This window comes from Squalius cephalus (genome assembly GCF_949319135.1).
Source record: "Squalius cephalus genome assembly, chromosome: 17".
In the NCBI taxonomy this organism is placed as follows: domain Eukaryota; kingdom Metazoa; phylum Chordata; class Actinopteri; order Cypriniformes; family Leuciscidae; genus Squalius; species Squalius cephalus.
Window position 1 is genome coordinate 10,928,781 of NC_137138.1, and position 16,967 is coordinate 10,945,747.

General features: G+C 39.8%; 1 protein-coding gene across 5 annotated transcripts in view; it reads right to left on the reverse strand.

Moving 5' to 3' along the window:
- The window catches only part of nsmfa (NMDA receptor synaptonuclear signaling and neuronal migration factor a), a 44,373-nt gene extending 33,406 nt beyond the window's left edge, over positions 1–10,967 (reverse strand). For 3 of the 5 annotated variants that reach the window (XM_079846953.1, XM_079846955.1, XM_079846952.1), the window contains exon 1: positions 7,764–8,090. In XM_079846953.1, coding sequence (XP_079703079.1) covers positions 7,764–7,797 — 34 coding nt within the window. In that variant the 5' untranslated portion in view covers positions 7,798–8,090. Of the gene's footprint in view, positions 1–7,763; positions 8,091–10,864 lie in introns of those variants that run through there. The other 2 variants (XM_079846954.1, XM_079846951.1) reach the window with 1 other exon arrangement.
- Between the last annotated feature and the right edge of the window lie 6,000 nt (positions 10,968–16,967).

Sequence of the window (16,967 nt, forward strand, 5' to 3'; positions counted from 1 at the left end):
ATTCAGCATCTGGCTCATAGTCACAATCATTTTCAACATCTTCAAAATCAATATTTTGATCGCTGACAGTATACACTCACCTAAAGGATTATTAGGAACACCATACTAATACTGTGTTTGACCCCCTTTCGCCTTCAGAACTGCCTTAATTCTTGATTGATTCAACAAGGTGCTGAAAGCATTCTTTAGAAATGTTGGCCCATATTGATAGGATAGCATCTTGCAGTTGATGGAGATTTGTGGGATGCACATCCAGGGCACGAAGCTCCCGTTCCACCACATCCCAAAGATGCTCTATTGGGTTGAGATCTGGTGACTGTGGGGGCCATTTTAGTACAGTGAACTCATTGTCATGTTCAAGAAACCAATTTGAAATGATTCGAGCTTTGTGACATGGTGCATTATCCTGCTGGAAGTAGCCATCAGAGGATGGTACATGGTGGTCATAAAGGGATGGACATGGTCAGAAACAATGCTCAGGTAGGCCGTGGCATTTAAACGATGCCCAATTGGCACTAAGGGGCCTAAAGTGTGCCAAGAAAACATCCCCCACACCATTACACCACCACCACCAGCCTGCACAGTGGTAACAAGGCATGATGGATCCATGTTCTCATTCTGTTTACGCCAAATTCTGACTCTACCATCTGAATGTCTCAACAGAAATCAAGACTCATCAGACCAGGCAACATTTTTCCAGTCTTCAACCGTCCAATTTTGGTGAGCTCGTGCAAATTGTAGCCTCTTTTTCCTATTTGTAGTGGAGATGAGTGGTACCCGGTGGGGTCTTCTGCTGTTGTAGCCCATCCGTCTCAAGGTTGTGCGTGTTGTGGCTTCACAAATGCTTTGCTGCATACCTCGGTTGTAACGAGTGGTTATTTCAGTCAAAGTTGCTCTTCTATCAGCTTGAATCAGTCGGCCCATTCTCCTCTGACCTCTAGCATCCAGTGGCGTATCCAGGACATTTTTACTGGGGTGGCCAAGATGGGACACAAAACTAGAGTGGGGTGGCCATATATAGCCTACTATAAAGTAATGTTATGTAAACCTTCAAACTCTTATGAACAATAGAGGATTTTAATAATAGTAACAAAGTGCAAACTTTATTTTTAAATAATGGTACTATTTCATAAAATGTAAGATACAGTCACAGGCCTATTTAGGAAATGTGTTTACTATAGTCTGTTATTAATTACCGTAGTGGGAATATGATTTAGGCTACTCAATTAACTTGTCCATTAGCTTGTCTGAAAATGCACTTGTGTTTATCTGCAAAAAGGTTCACATACACTAGATTGCAGCCTAGGCTACTTTTAATGTAAATATAATGTTAGTCGTTTGTTTTTCAATTCATAACACATGTGGACAATATGGAGTGAGCTGTAGTCTCTGTCTTATATATTCTTAAATTCTGTCTTATTTTTTTTAGATATTTATTTATTGTTTTAACAATTTTTATATTTATTATGCACTGGCCGTAGAGCATTGCAATTTCATTGTATACTTGATATACATTGACAATAAAGATTCTTACTTAGATTCTTACTTACTTTTTAAAGTCTACATTAGAGACCTGCGCAGGACGGATTTCTCCCTTAATAATTCCTAAAAAGCTGACATCTCAGTTCATCGTGATCTCACAAATCTCTGTTATTATCAATGAAACTGGCTGCATAATGAATCTTTCATAATATATACACTTTGTTTGCTATAATCAGATGATTTGCCAGTAGCCTATGCAGAAATCAGCACTGAACAAAAAGTCCATTTTGAGCGGTGAGGGGATTCTATCTTAAATGTCTCTGATTGGCCACTGCGTTCAAGAAATCAACACATATGTCTGTGATTGGCTACATTGTTGCAAATGCAAACATGTTATACATAGAGACTCTGGCCTGTAAATCGTTTCTATTTTGTTTTAGTTGTTCTTGTTGCTTTTGTGCAACAGATGAATGACAATTTATTTGTTTTTAGATGTTCAATTTATAGATAATTCTATTTTGCGGGAGTCCCGCGAATCGTTTTACTCTCCCGCAACCAGCACACACACGAGTGCATTACCGCCCGTGCCCGCACTCGGCCATCAGATCTATATTCCCGAGCCGCACTCTGCTGCGTTGGGTCCCGACCATACCTCTCAATCGACTGATTCCAGCGTTTTTATTGTTGTTGTATTGTTGCAACTGTGTGACCGTCACCGTCCTCTTGTTTCACGGACTAGCAGCAGCAGGTGCACCGTGCAGCGCACGTACTTTCATCTCATAAGTCACCTGACCTGCATGGCCAAACGTCCGCTGAGCAGAAATCAGCTCTCAAAGTCTCAGTTTGACCGTTACTGTGTTAGTTAAAACATTTAAACTGGCCCTAAATCAGTTGATCAGCTGTCATCATTGATTGACAACATTTCTCATTTCTTGTGTTGACGAACTTGACCAACTACCTATCAGATCTGGGGTGGCCACAGGGGTGGCCAATGAGCTTTCAGGGGTGGCCCCGGCCACCCCAGGCCACCCCCTAGAATCGCCACTGCTAGCATCAACAAGGCATTTTCGCCCACAGGACTGCCGCATACTGGATGTTTTTCCCTTTTCACACCATTCTTTGTAAACCCAAGAAATGGTTGTGCGTGAAAATCCCAGTAACTAAGCAGATTGTGAAATACTCAGACCGGCCCGTCTGGCACCAACAACCATGCCACGCTCAAAATTGCTTAAATCACCTTTCTTTCCCATTCTGACATTCAGTTTGGAGTTCAGGAGATTGTCCTGACCAGGACCACACCCCTAATTGCATTGAAGCAACTGCCATGTGATTGGTTGATTAGATAATTGCATTAATGAGAAATTGAACAGGTGTTCCTAATAATCCTTTAGGTGAGTGTATAATTACACTGTTACGCACCTCAGGTCATTAGCAACCCTATTCCATTTTTACAAAAATAATGGGAAAACAGGCTTTCATTTATCATTTTCTTGTTTTTTTTCTTGTTATTGTTTATAGTGAAATTATTGAGGAATACTAAGAAGGCTGATGTCTAACTATAAAAAATGAATGAGGAGGAGGGTAGTGAATGACTTCATGGGTCACTAAAGACCAGAGGTATGCGTTTAAGGGTTAAGGCCAATTCACTCCACACCGCCAGACGCGGACAATCACCAGATTACATTATGTCACTTCTCAGACATTCCACGACCCGACAAGCACCGATTCAACGTGTTCAATCAGTGAAAACTAGCTCCGGCAGACGCCGACAGGGGTAACACACTAATCTGATGAAAACCCCATGAAGTGTCAGTTGCCGTCTGTCGGTGCGGTCTGTGATGTGAATAGGCTTTTACAATGTGGAGCTTTTAAAAGTTTTCACACCACAGTTTAGTTTGGCAATGATTTTAAGACACGTCTGACTGCTTATTCCTCAATGACATTCTCATCTAATTCTGCTAACCCTATTTTCCATCTTGATGTTAAGGTTTCACACTACAAACAGCAAAGGAATAACAACTGGATCTCTCTATGTTGTGGAACGTAATGTTAAGGTACGTGTCGACAAAAGACTCTAAAGATTCACAAAATAGAAAAATATGCATGTATTTGTCTATATGAGACGGCGTGATAGCATAGCCAGTGACTCAGCCTTTCAGCTCATGAATCAGAGTAAATAAATCATACAAACACTGTACACCAGGCTCTTCATGCTGACCCACTGGCCCTGAAAGCATTCAGCCTAAAAATGACTCAGACAAACTGTAATAAAAAAGAACAAAAATGAAAAAGACCATCAGGAAGAACCCATTGCATAAGCCACATGAAGTGATTCTAGGTAGAATTTTATTTTTTTATTGCTACACAACTAGGGGCCATTAGTTCAAACCTGAGAATGCCAGAGAAAACAACTATAAACGCACAACATAGCCAAGCTGAGAAGAATTGAAGAGTAGTGCAGGTTGAGAGCAGGATACTTCTTTTTCTTTAGCGTGTCAGAGTGGGCAGGGGGACTACTGATCCTGTGTGTATTCACAGAACATGGACCACCTACAGATTTTGGTTTTGAACAGCTCAGTGGTCATCAGGCACGGTGCCAGGATTCCAGTTTTGGATGGGCCAGACCAATTGTGGGTGGCCCTTAAATTAAAAACGTTATCAAATCACTGTTTAACCTAATAAAAATGCCTGACTAATATACTGTTATATTATCTGTGCTTACATAATAGCTTGATGCTCTTTAAATATGTTGTTGCTTTTTAAAAAGTTTCGGTGCATAGGACGGACCTATCCACGATCACTCTCCTTGGTTCTGACCAAAGAAGAGCGCTTTGGAATCAATCATACCTTTAACGCATCTCTCTATAGACCTAAGGCCTATAGACTGTAAAAGTGGTCAGGAATCTAATATTTCCCCAAAACAGTTTAGTTCTGCTCGTATAACATGAAGAAGAATATTTCACAAATCTGTTTAATTGTTTTAAGTTTTCAACAATGCAGATCAACAACACTGCCCGACAGTTTCAATCAAATCCGTTCATAAGTGGCAATAGACCTGTTTGACGATTTCATACAACATTCATTTCTTTCGATTTCATTTAACAACAGACTGAGCTTGGCTTATTATACAGAGAAGATGCATTCAAATGTAGCCTATTGGCTACTACGAGATAATAACTAATACAATAGGCTACCGCCAATTCGTCCACAAAGATTAACAGCTACATCCGATCCCGAACCTCACTGTCTGCTGAATTTGCTCAGAAACATCAAAATAGACATAACCAGCTTTTTAAAGTTGTTTTGAAAACTCGATTGGTGCTAGGTGACGTCACCTCGCCCCATAGGATCCACAACGAGCCGTAATTAGAGCTTGATTAAATAAATTCTTTGTTTATAGGGAGGACGTCTTAAGCTATGAAACTTTGAAAACTAAACATTTAGCACAAATTATGAGCTTATTTGCCGAATTTTAATAATTCTTGACAAAATTAAAATATATTAAAAGTTTTGGGTGGGCCTGTTGAAAAGTGGGTGGTCCTAAGCCCGTCAGGCCCATAACCAGGCCCACCGTGATCCATGTCTGGAGAAAGAGTAGATTACCAGAGACTGCCTTCACGTAGTCCAAATATATGTTCAATAGTAAGTCAGCACAAAGCTTGTATGTTATTCCAATCTGTGTTGAAAATGACTAGCTTATGACATAAAAGCCATTTCTCTGTCAGGCGTCTAATCATAAAGTGACAGGGTTTTAAATTTGGCTTCGGCTGATAATTACTCTATAGCACAACACCTCTTTCTTTGCTCAAAATCACTATAATTTACAGCCTATAATAACAGTAACAACTGCCCCAGGCCAATGACTAATTCCTTTGCAAATGTGCGGTTTCTTCCTGCAGGGCACAGGTTCCATGTCTGAAGTCTGAATGCTTTCTGATTACTCCAGTGAAACTTGCTTTCATTTCATTCAAGGCAGTTTTATGGCCCCTTTATTTTGCTAGAGACAAACCTTAGAACAGTGGCTCTCAATTGTTTTTTGGACTCCAAGACCCTCTTCTATTGACAGACAACATTTGAAGACCATTTTGAAAAACATTTTTATTACATGACTTTTCTAGTTTGTAATTACCGTCCAAGATCATGAGAACCGCGGTTCGTAAATAAAAATGGCCGCTGTTAAGGGAACTATTAAAATAAGAAATATGATTTCAAGTTACACCTTGATTGTTAGCTGTTTTAGCTCATTTAAAACCTTGTTTTAAACCTTTTGTCTTATTTTAAATTATTTGAAGCCACCTTGCGGCCTCCGTAGAAGTGTGCTGAGGCCCCCTAGTGGTTCCCGGTCCCCTGGTTGAGAAACACTGCCCTACAGCTAATCACCTAGAGACATTCACCAACTAATTGATCATAATTAATCAAAAAAGGTTCATATTTTCAGCATTCAGTAGATTACATTTATATTGCTTGTCTTGGATTACTCATTCTATTCATGCCATTAACATGTTGTGTCTGCTTAGAATGCTGTCTACCGTTCTCTGTTACATCGGTCATTTCTACTAAGCATTCAAAGCCGTTTGCACAAATATACCTGCCCTGCATACTGAACAGCCGCTCGTTCAGGCTTATGACACACACACACACACACACACTTAAATGCACTGAGGTAAAGGAATGCCATCCCATTCACCACCTCAATCCATGCCTGAATGCTGTATGTCTACAGCAAGATTTAGCCGACAAGGTCATTTCAATGTCATCTATCTACAAGGAATGACAGTGCCAGAGTTTATCTGTTCAAATGCAACAAACACAATCCATTTTGCATGTGAACGTTAAGAATGTAATGACTCACAGCATCCCTGAGGAACCAGGCCCAGACATTAGGGTGAGAAGGTGAACCACCTGCCATCTTGTGAATTATGACAGACGTGATACACATGAGAGCTAAACACACACTAGTTATGTAAGAATGGGTCTATAGGCAAGACTAGAAGTCAATAAGGGGTTTTCATGAATAATAGTGAAAACGTGCTGCTAAGTTGTCTTAAAATAACATGTTGATTTAATGCTTGTGGTGACTATATCATTCTCTAGGTTACAATGCTGCAAGTCGGTTTTCCTATGACAATATAATTCACCGTGACACAGAAACACCAGGCGCAGTACGAGTCAGTCACGGATAATTGACAGATAGAGTCAGTCTTGTGCCTACTTGCCTGTTGCAAGGTGAAGGACGCTGTCAATGCTTTGATCTACAGTTGGGACAGGTGAGAAGATTACTTTAATAGGCAGCCCTGCAAGAAGATCCATCTTAAACTGAAAGCTGGTCCAACAGCATGGGCTAGACCATCTTAGACCAGCAACAAAACAGCTTAAGGCAGTCAAGCAGACTTTTGGAATAAAATGGAAGTTTAAAATGGATTTTGCAACAGCATTCTCACATCTATGCATATTGTTAGAGTTAATTTAGGAAAAAAAAGTTTTTTCTACACTCAAGAGTAAATAATAAAATGAATTACTGAATAAATATATTAATTAAGTTGTGGGATCCTTTATTTAAAGGGATAGCTCACCCAAAAATCTAAAAAGATTTTCCTTTCTTTAGCTGAACACAAAAAGATAAATTCTGAAAATTGTATTTGCCTGTCTTGGTAACTGAATATGTCAAGGATGCAAAAGCACCATAATAGTAGCCTATCATCAAAATAAACACCAAACAAAATTATTATACACTATAAATCTTTACAAAGATGTAGACTTTAGAGCCATACAAGTAGGAATGATTCAATGGAAAGATTCAACACAAACGAATCTTTCATGAATTCTTCTATGCTCTAGAAGACTTTTATTATTCTTTTATGAACATATGATTTTTTTATGAGGCTAGACATATTCAGTCACCAGCCTTTGCATTTAAAGACATACTTCAGATGTTTTCCCCCTGTGAAATATGGTCATACGGGTCTGGAACAACATGAGGGAAAGTAAATAATGACAGAAACGTCATTTCGGGTGAATTAGCCTACCATTAACTGTTCACATGATAACATTAACAAATACACTCGTATTCGTGACATCTATCTTCAAAATGACCCGTCTGCTCAAACAAATATCACGGCTGACCTTTCTTTTCGCACATGAATGAGAATCCAGATCCCCGTTTTGTAAGTTCAGTGGCAGTGCGCGCAGAGCTCTGAATACACACGTACGAATGCAGAGCTGAGCTGATGGGCTTCATGCAGTGCATGACCCAAAACGAGTTGACAAAAGCACACACTCACCTAACTTTGGCTGCCACCGAAGAAATCGCATCATTTCTCAGATTCTTCCTTTTGGACGCTGCAGTTCCCATGCTGGCATGGAAACAACGCTTGCAAGAAAACAGCACATTCCAGATGTCAAAGCATTGAAGAAAACGCGTGGAAAACGGGATGGAACAGGTTGCTTTAAGAATGCGGATCCTTTGGCGTTCACATAAAGGACTGTTTATATCATAACGCAAAATTTGAAGATGATGCGGGACAGAGGATATGCTGCCGTCTCCTCTTGCTGGGGTCAACTAGTTAGAGAAAAAACACACGCACGAGCACGTCCCTCCCCTCCTCTCTCTCTCTCTCTCTCTCCCTCTCCTCATTGAAATGAGAGAGACACGATGGCTTGAAGAGTGTTATGGTAGTGTGTGAGGGTCCAGGCAGGAAACCCAGTGGGACCATATATGGAGCGACCACTCCTCCAATTCCACCCACTCGTCCAGCGCTAAATGCCAGGTACAGAATGAGCTGGAATACCGCACTTCTCATATAATGTTACCTGAATCATAACACTTTAAGGGCATTGCTGTATAGTTAAATAATGGTGCAATTCTTACTGTGCGTAATCCATATGGAATATTTAAATGCCCGTCCATATCTATCTATCTATCTATCTATCTATCTATCTATCTATCTATCTATCTATCTATCTATCTATCTATCTATCTATCTATCCTGTCTGTCTGTCCATATCTATCAAATATTCCTCTGTCCATCCATATCTATGTACTATTTCTATCTTGTGCATCCATATCCATCCATCCATCCATCTATATGTTTGTTAGACAACCTAAAAATGCTTCATGTGCTAGCATCTAAATTTTGTATTAAAAAAATCGTATTCAATATTATTGTATTAGGTTACACATATCAGGTAGAAATAGATAATTGATTATCCAAACGTTTGCATGTATATGCATACCTTATAATGGTTTCAGACATTATGAATGTGACTGTAGCGCCATGCACACTCACACAGGCACATGCACAGACAGGTCTGGAGTGCAGCAGTGTGCCCTTGCTCCACAATAGCATGTTAACCGTCTGCTGTAGCCTCACTGTAACAGACAACAAACAAATCATCCCTCTGCTGTAGGATGGCTACACAAGCAAGTGCATAAAAACACAGGCTTTAGTGTTGCAGCATCAGTAGAATGAAGATCCAAACTAAACATGCATTAGTGACACTACTGTATGAACTCGGTCAAGTCATCTGAAGAGGTCACAAAACCTTTCTGTCCTAGGCAAACGCATGGGGTATCTATCTGTGTCATACAGGGAGACAGATGGAAAGAAACAGAAGTCAGATGGATTTAAGAACAATACAGAGCTTCTGGGTTTTTTCCCGTGGCCAATGCCGTTTTTTAAAGCAAATAATCCGTAGCTCTGGGCTGCGAGTGTGCGTGGTGGGACTGCCGATGAAGGGAGGAAAAGCAGAAATGAAAATGACAAAATGCCCTTTCTTTAACACAGCACCAAGAAGTGCAGCACTGTGTACAACATGTTCTGGCGATAAAGCCGATAGAATTTGTTAATTATCCCCACACAGACGGCACTGGATGTTCACATCATGCACTGCTAAGCGTTACAGATTAATTATTTAGAAAATGTTTTAAGAACAATTCCCCACCTCTGCATAATAGACTCATTTTCCAACTAAATGAAACACATTGGCAACATTGTGAACTCTGAAGTTATGGCAAGAAATGTCCTCTGAGAAGACAAATATTAAATGAAGTGTAAAAAAAAAAAAAAAACTCAGCACCTGATGCTCGCACACAAAATGAGCTCGACATTGCATTTGCGCTTTTGTGTCTTATTCTTCTAGATGATGATGATTAAGAGGGAATGGTGAAACATTATGTTCCTCCAGACAGGATGCCCTCATCCGTTTGAACTCGGGACAAAGTCTCTATTTTTCTCTCGCACACACACCTGGATCATTTCTGGAGGGGGGCACTGCTGTTCCCATCACTCACTGTTTGTTCCAACACAAATAACCTAACAAGGTCAGCCAAAACACTCGCATTCCATTACTCCACTGGCTCATTGTGTGCCAGAGCTCCTGCAACACATTTGTGTTTTGACAGTCGCTAATAATGGCATGTGAAATCTCATAAACTCCCACTGACACAAGCAAGAAGAGCCATCCTTAAAACTCGTTATGATAATTGCAACAGGGAGACCCTTAATCTTTGCCACTTAACATAATTTGAAACTTAATTTGAATAATGCAATAATTGGTAATCATGTAGGTACACAAGGCAAGTGTGTAATTCCGATTATCATAGCGATTCAGCAAATGTCCTAGAGAAATAAGTATATATCTGATGGATTTATATATTATTTCCACATAGTTTACAATTTTTGTTCAAGTCGTTTAAAGAATTTTAATGTACAGTTGACATATGTAACACAAAACACAAATATTTACACTTTTATCCCGTAGAAAATGACATCCTGCATTGGTTTCACAGTAAAAGTCTGCATGCATTATTGCACCTTAAATAAATATTCAAAGGTTTAATACAATGTGTCAGTTACAACAAAAATGTATTTTCTCTTTATTTCACTCAGATGTATTGCCACTTTTATTTTCCGTTTCAGTAAAGACAGAAGATGTCGACAATATGCGTGTTAATATTACTTTAATTTGAAAAAATGGCTTACTAACCTTTTCTGTGTAAAGCTTCATCTAATTTGACATCTTCGTTTGCCATGACAATGTAATTCCTAAAACAACCTTAACAATTACAACTTTACAGCTAAAATAATATACAAGTTTTGACAGAAGAATCAATGTTTATTTATAACATTATAACAATCTCCCAAAAGTCACCCTATTTAATTTCATGATAAGTGCTTGATCTTAAACTAAATTTTTTCATCTTTTTTTTTTTTTTTTTACTTTTAAGAAAACCGGGAAAGAGTCAAAATGATTTTTGTGGTAATCAACATTATGCCACATTATGAGCTTAACTTAAACTTAACAACCTGCTAAATAAACAAATGTTATTGTGAGAGACTACATTTAGGCCCTATCCCAAATGGCACACTTCATATGCACTTACAGTCTAGTGGACTTAGGTTTCTGAAGGGTGCTCTTGATGCCCCCTTTGCGGTTGATGTGCGCACTTTTGCCGAGCATGCACTGAAGCGACCCGACAGTCAAAGCGGCATTATGTCACAAAAGTGCTGACTTGTAGGAAGACCACGAGTGTATAGGGTGCTATTTGGGACAGAGCCTTACAAATTGGATCTGCAGTAGTATGAGGAGAGACAATGAAACACTGATAAGTCTGGGTAGCAATGTAGGTCAGCTCACATTGCTTTAGATTCAACATTACTCCTAGCCCTGCCAGTAATGAAAAGGTAATGATGCAGAAGATTTTTTTAAACAAATCCTTTTACTGTAAAGTAAGTGATTATTTTGAGACAGGAAAAGTCACACATGCTGTATCATCCTCCAGATGACACCACTGTGTGGAGGCAGCGGTGTTGATTTATTTAGAAACCCTGGATGTACACATCATTAAACAGATAATTACAGCGCAGATCCCCCCGGATACCTTTTGAGTCATACGCACACACCCCCAGACTCTCCACCTCTCCTCTGAAACCTGTCACTACAGACCATCTTTAGTCACAAGGGATGACGAAAACGGAAGGACCACAAATTTGAACAACATCATGCCATGGCTTTGCAAACATCTTAATGGATCATTACAACACGGTTGTTATTTATGGTTTAGTGCTGTTTGCTTGCAGTTATTTATAACCCTATTAAAAGTAATGGTTGACCCCAAAATAAAACTGTCGTCACTAACTGCGGTTCCTACCCTGTACTATTTTCTGTCGTCCTTGAAACACAAAGGTCAGGCAGAATTTCAAAGCTGCTTTTGTCCATTCAGTTAAAAACTGAATGATGATGTTCACCGCATGAATAAGTTAGTAAGTGCAGCTTTTTATTTCACAATTCTGACTTTTTTTCTTATAATTGCGAGTTATAGATTCAGAATTGTGGGATATAAACTCTATAACTACAAAAATTGTAATATAAATAAATATAAACTATAAGAACTGATTGATCAAGAGGTTTCTATGAATTTAAAGTCGGACTCAGAGGTGCCAATTCATGTGTGGAAATGATTATTCATGCTCCCTCCCAACCATTCTTTCACAATATGAGCCTGATGAATCTTGACATTGTCATCCTGGAATATGGCCATGATTTGTCTTCCAACATGGTTGTTTAAGAAATGAAAAGCTACACACTCCATCAATTAGGGTTAGAAGAACTGTTGTCAAACATATAACATGCTAGAAACATAATAATCACTGCAATAATGATCCAATCATAGAGTCATAAGCATTTGCCTATTTAAATCCAGACCTCTTTTTTTTTTGGCCCGACAGTGTATATATGCTTATATTGAAAAAGCAACCAAAGCTGTATCTACAGATATATATTTTCACTTGATAAATATCAAGACTTGAGGATAGGCTCTTTTAATAAACTAGCAACCACCTAAAAATGGCCTAGGACAACAGCCACCCAGTACACCCTACCAACCACTTAATATGGTCAAGAAATCTCTTGCATTTTTCTAGAAAAATGTAAGATTTAAAATTGTTCTTTATTAAGCATATAATCAGGTGACCGTTTAGAAAACTTTACCATAATAACTCCATGCCCTTTTGCTAAGTAGTGAGCCATATGGAGAATGAAAACAAAGAACCTTCCAGACAGCAGTACAATGACTACTTCAGAGAAGGTCAAACGCTCACATTTACAAAACTCCGCCAGGCTGATTCAGACTGACAAATGAACAAAAGGCAAATAACGTAAATGCTCACATACTCGCACACATACCCCAGCTACAACAGCCCCGTCTAGTCAGTATCATCAAGAATATTGCTACAGTTATGGGGATATTTTTTAATACAGGTCAGCTATGCTAAATGACCAAATTACCACTGTCATTCTCCTTGGCCACAGAGGGCGAATATGACTTCTCTGTTGGCATGCCTTCTCTTTTCTTTCAGAGCACACTTATAGTGGCCCCAAAAAGTATTTGAACACTTTAGCAAACTTAAAATCTATGAAATTATTTGTTAATTGGTTTGATATTTTGTATAAGGTAATGACATCCAAAAAAAGTGACCCAAGTGTCCAATCACTTTATGGTATTGGGTCAACAAGTGCATGAATTTGAAGCTAAACCTGCTCTATAACTGAGAGTGTGTGCCCTAACCTGACCCGACCGGCCTCGACTGATACCGTCAAATAATAATATTGAGCCTTAAATCAATCTCTCTTTTAAAACTTCACAGGCTCTAACTAAAGAAAAAATGAAGAAATGTGTGTGTTACGTTAAATATAAGTCCTGTCAGGCTTAGGTCAAATTTTAAAATGTTTAACTTAGGCATGAGAAGTGACAACAATGATCAATCCTGAAAACAAAATTGAAATCCAATCCACAATCTACAACAACACAGAAACATGCCAAAACGTACCTCGTTTTTCATTTCCATGATTGGTTATAGTATCAGTACCCTGCAGTCAGATCCCACTACCCAGTACCAATTTATTTCAACACGAGCCTTCATAGTCCTCCTCCAAACCTAGACATTGTGGCAAGGACTGTTGGGTTACAGTTCGCTGTGAATTTTGAACTAATCTTGGATCAGCAAAAAGCAATGCATAAAATGACTACATTCTTGTGGACTGAGCAATGGCTACAAGACTGCAACCTTCATGACAACACACAACACTTTCCCTTAACAATGCTTTCTTCCTTTCAAAATGAATGTCTGTATTCTTCTTTTCAAAAGCAGGTAGACAGGGTACACCCCACACAGTTCTTACAATAACTATTCCCATCATTGCCAAACATGTCCAGTATTGTATGTGTTAATCTTCACAAGTGTCTGAGGCTCATGGCCTCTTCTGAACAACTCGAGCAATGTCATCAGTGCTGCAGCACCGGGACGGGCACCATTAGTGCCTGCCGGATTATCCTGCCAGAGAGAGGGAGCCCTCGCACCGTACGTGAGACTCATGCCTATCAGCTCCTTGTTTCACCTTGGCACATACTGCAGTACTGAGCACTATAGTAGGGTGACGAACAGTGTCATGATTTGTGTGTTTGATTCACATGTGAATATTCGCACTGGCTGCTGCCTGTATCTCACCCTGACGTGAGGCTCTGAGAGAATGATGCATGTTGCAGGGAGATTATTGCTTTACACTCTCTCACCCTTGCCTGCTGTTGGCTGCGACCACGTGGCCTGATTCCTACCACGGAGGGAGGGAAATGGGAAGGAACAGCTGGGAGGGAGAGAGGGAACAATAGAACAGAGGTGGATACATGAAAGTATGTGGGAGACAGATGGAGAGGGGTACAGGCAAGGTGTTCAATACTAATGTACATGTATTGTAATTGCATACAGTTTTATGAATAAAAAGCCAGGTAATAATAATGGGACTAATGACTAATTGGCTCATCCTCAGAAGTCCATACACTCATGGTCCGACAGATAAATAGTGCATGCAAGTACGGGAACAGGTGCACTACTTTAAGCACATCAGAGGAAGATCTAGTTGCTTGATTTGAGAGGTTTGGTCCATGGCATCAAATATTTGACAGATTTTTAAACATTTTGATATATAAATATCCTGGAACACAACCATATTCTGTTATGTCTGATTTGATAGTTACCCGGAGCTGAATCATGGAGCAAACCAGAGTGATTAGTGCCCTGGAGCCTTGGACTGCCTGAGGCCTCCGAAACCTCAGGGCACAGGAGATTTCCAAGACTTCCAAAACAAGGTGGATACCAGGATTCCTAGTACATACACTTTCATGACCTTCAAAAATGTGTACCAAAGGGTCTTGTGGAACCATGATCTTGTCCTGGAAAAGAAGGAAAACTGTGATTGGTCAATGTAAATGTCTGTCAGACGGGTTAATTCTTGTTGAACTGCATGGGTAAAATAAGTTGAATTGTGGACTACACATAAGGGTAAATATTACAACTCTAAGTTATGCACCATAAGGGTAAATATTACTACTCTAAGTTATGCACCTTTTAGATGTAAGTAAAGTACAAAGTTGTCTTTTAAGTGTACTGCCCATTGTACCCCTTATGGTGAAAATGTAGATAAGGGCATCCTGTCCTACAGAGTTTACCTCTAACCTTAGACACTTGAATGTGCTACTCAAGGTCTTCAGAATTACGAGGCATGCAGCAAAAACTGACATACTAGCTCTAAAGCAGGGGTAGCCAACCCTGCTCTTAGAGGGCTATCAACCCACAGAGTTTACATCAAGTCCTAATTAAATACTACTGAACCAGATAATCAATAACTTCAGGATCACTTAGGCCCTGTTTACACCTGGTATTAAGAAGCGTTTTCGTCAATTGATCATGAGGGGACTGCTCCAAGAGGGCTACCATCCTGCTGAGTTTACATCCAGTCCTAGTTAAACACCTGAACCAACTAATCAAGATTTTAGGATAACTTAAGCCGTTTACACCTAGTATTAAGAAGCATTTTTGTCAATCCAATCACAAGTGGACGATGTAAAATACAGGTGTAAATGGGGTCTAAAAAATGTTGAGCTTGCCCAATTTCAACCAATTCCAGAGGTAGTTGAAAACGCATTCGACTGGATTGCTTTCGTTGTGTAGACACTCATGTGGTCGTATGCATTTGAACAACCACAAGAGATGGCCTACTCTCCGCCTACTGACCTTATATGTAAACATTATGGGAAGCGCGCTGATCAGATGGGATTTAAACTTCATCGGCTGAAGACCTACGTTTGGTTTGAAGACGAAAAATGTACCAAGCACAATGTTCTCTCCATTCCTGATTTCGGAAATGTGTCTTCCTTGTCTACCTGTGATCCGATCGACCAAATCGCATCTTAATACCAGGTGTAAACTGGGCCTTAGAAAATTCCAGGCAGGTGTGTTGGGGCAGATTGGAGCTAAACTCTGCAGGAAGTTGGGCCATCGAAAGCTGGATTGGACATCCCTGCACTAGAGTATGTAGAATATGTAGGCTGCCCTGAACTTTGACCTCTCTATCCTTTAGAGAGTTCACTATGCCTTTCTAACTCATCTTCAGTCACTATGTCTGCCTCATCTCTTGTTTTTACAGTTCCCCATCAGAGCCCTGGAATGGGCTGGCACTCATTTGTCTAAATGTGACTTTGTGAGGTGAGTAGGGCCGGGAGATGAACATGCTGCCTCAGCCGAGCCCTGGGAATGAATGAAAGCCTGGCAGCTCTCTCGTATGCTGACAGATGAATTATTGAGCTCTGTTTACCAAAACAAGAAGCCTTGGGGTGCTCATTCAGGAGGAGACTGGGGGAAGGCAAAAAACATGCCTCAAAGCAAACAGCTGGATTCTTGCTTGTTATGCTTTTTCACATATACAAAGGCCCCAGAAAGTATCTGGACACTTAAAACACCCTTAAAAATAAATTGCATTACAAACCCCTAAAGTTTGACACATCTATGATGTGTCATTTTTGTAAATAAATGCTATTTGGTTGGATTCATCTCGTTATGTAATGCTGTGAGACATTCGTTTTAAAGGGCAACTTACATGTCCAAATGCTGTTTGGGGCCACTGTATGTGGGTATTGCAGATACTAACAAACACACCTACAGACATAGTTTTCCTGCTCACACAAGGTTTTATGCACATAGAGCCAGCTGGGATCATAGTGTTCTTTTCATGTCCAGTTGTGTGGGTGTCTGTACTGTATGTGCAGAGGGGACTGTTCTCTTATTAAGAACAGTACAGTAGGTTGTGTTTTATGTCCCATGCAGTCTACTGAGAAAGCAAACATTGTGCATCCATAGTGATGACCCGTATCCTTGTTAGGACACCAGAGCAAGAGGAGGTAAAAGATGCTGACAAAGGCCATGATAAACAAATTACATCTGACTTTATGACTCATCTCTCAGATAAAAGGGCAGAACTTACTCAACTACTACTTTCTTCATCCAGCCTCTCTGTTCTTTAACATGACTGTAAAATCAGAAGAGTGGTTTGCTAAATAACAATGCTATGCTTTTTACAATGCGGTGTGCAATTTACATGTAAAGTGGCAATTAATACTTGGACACTATCACCCCGCCGCCCAATAGAAAGAG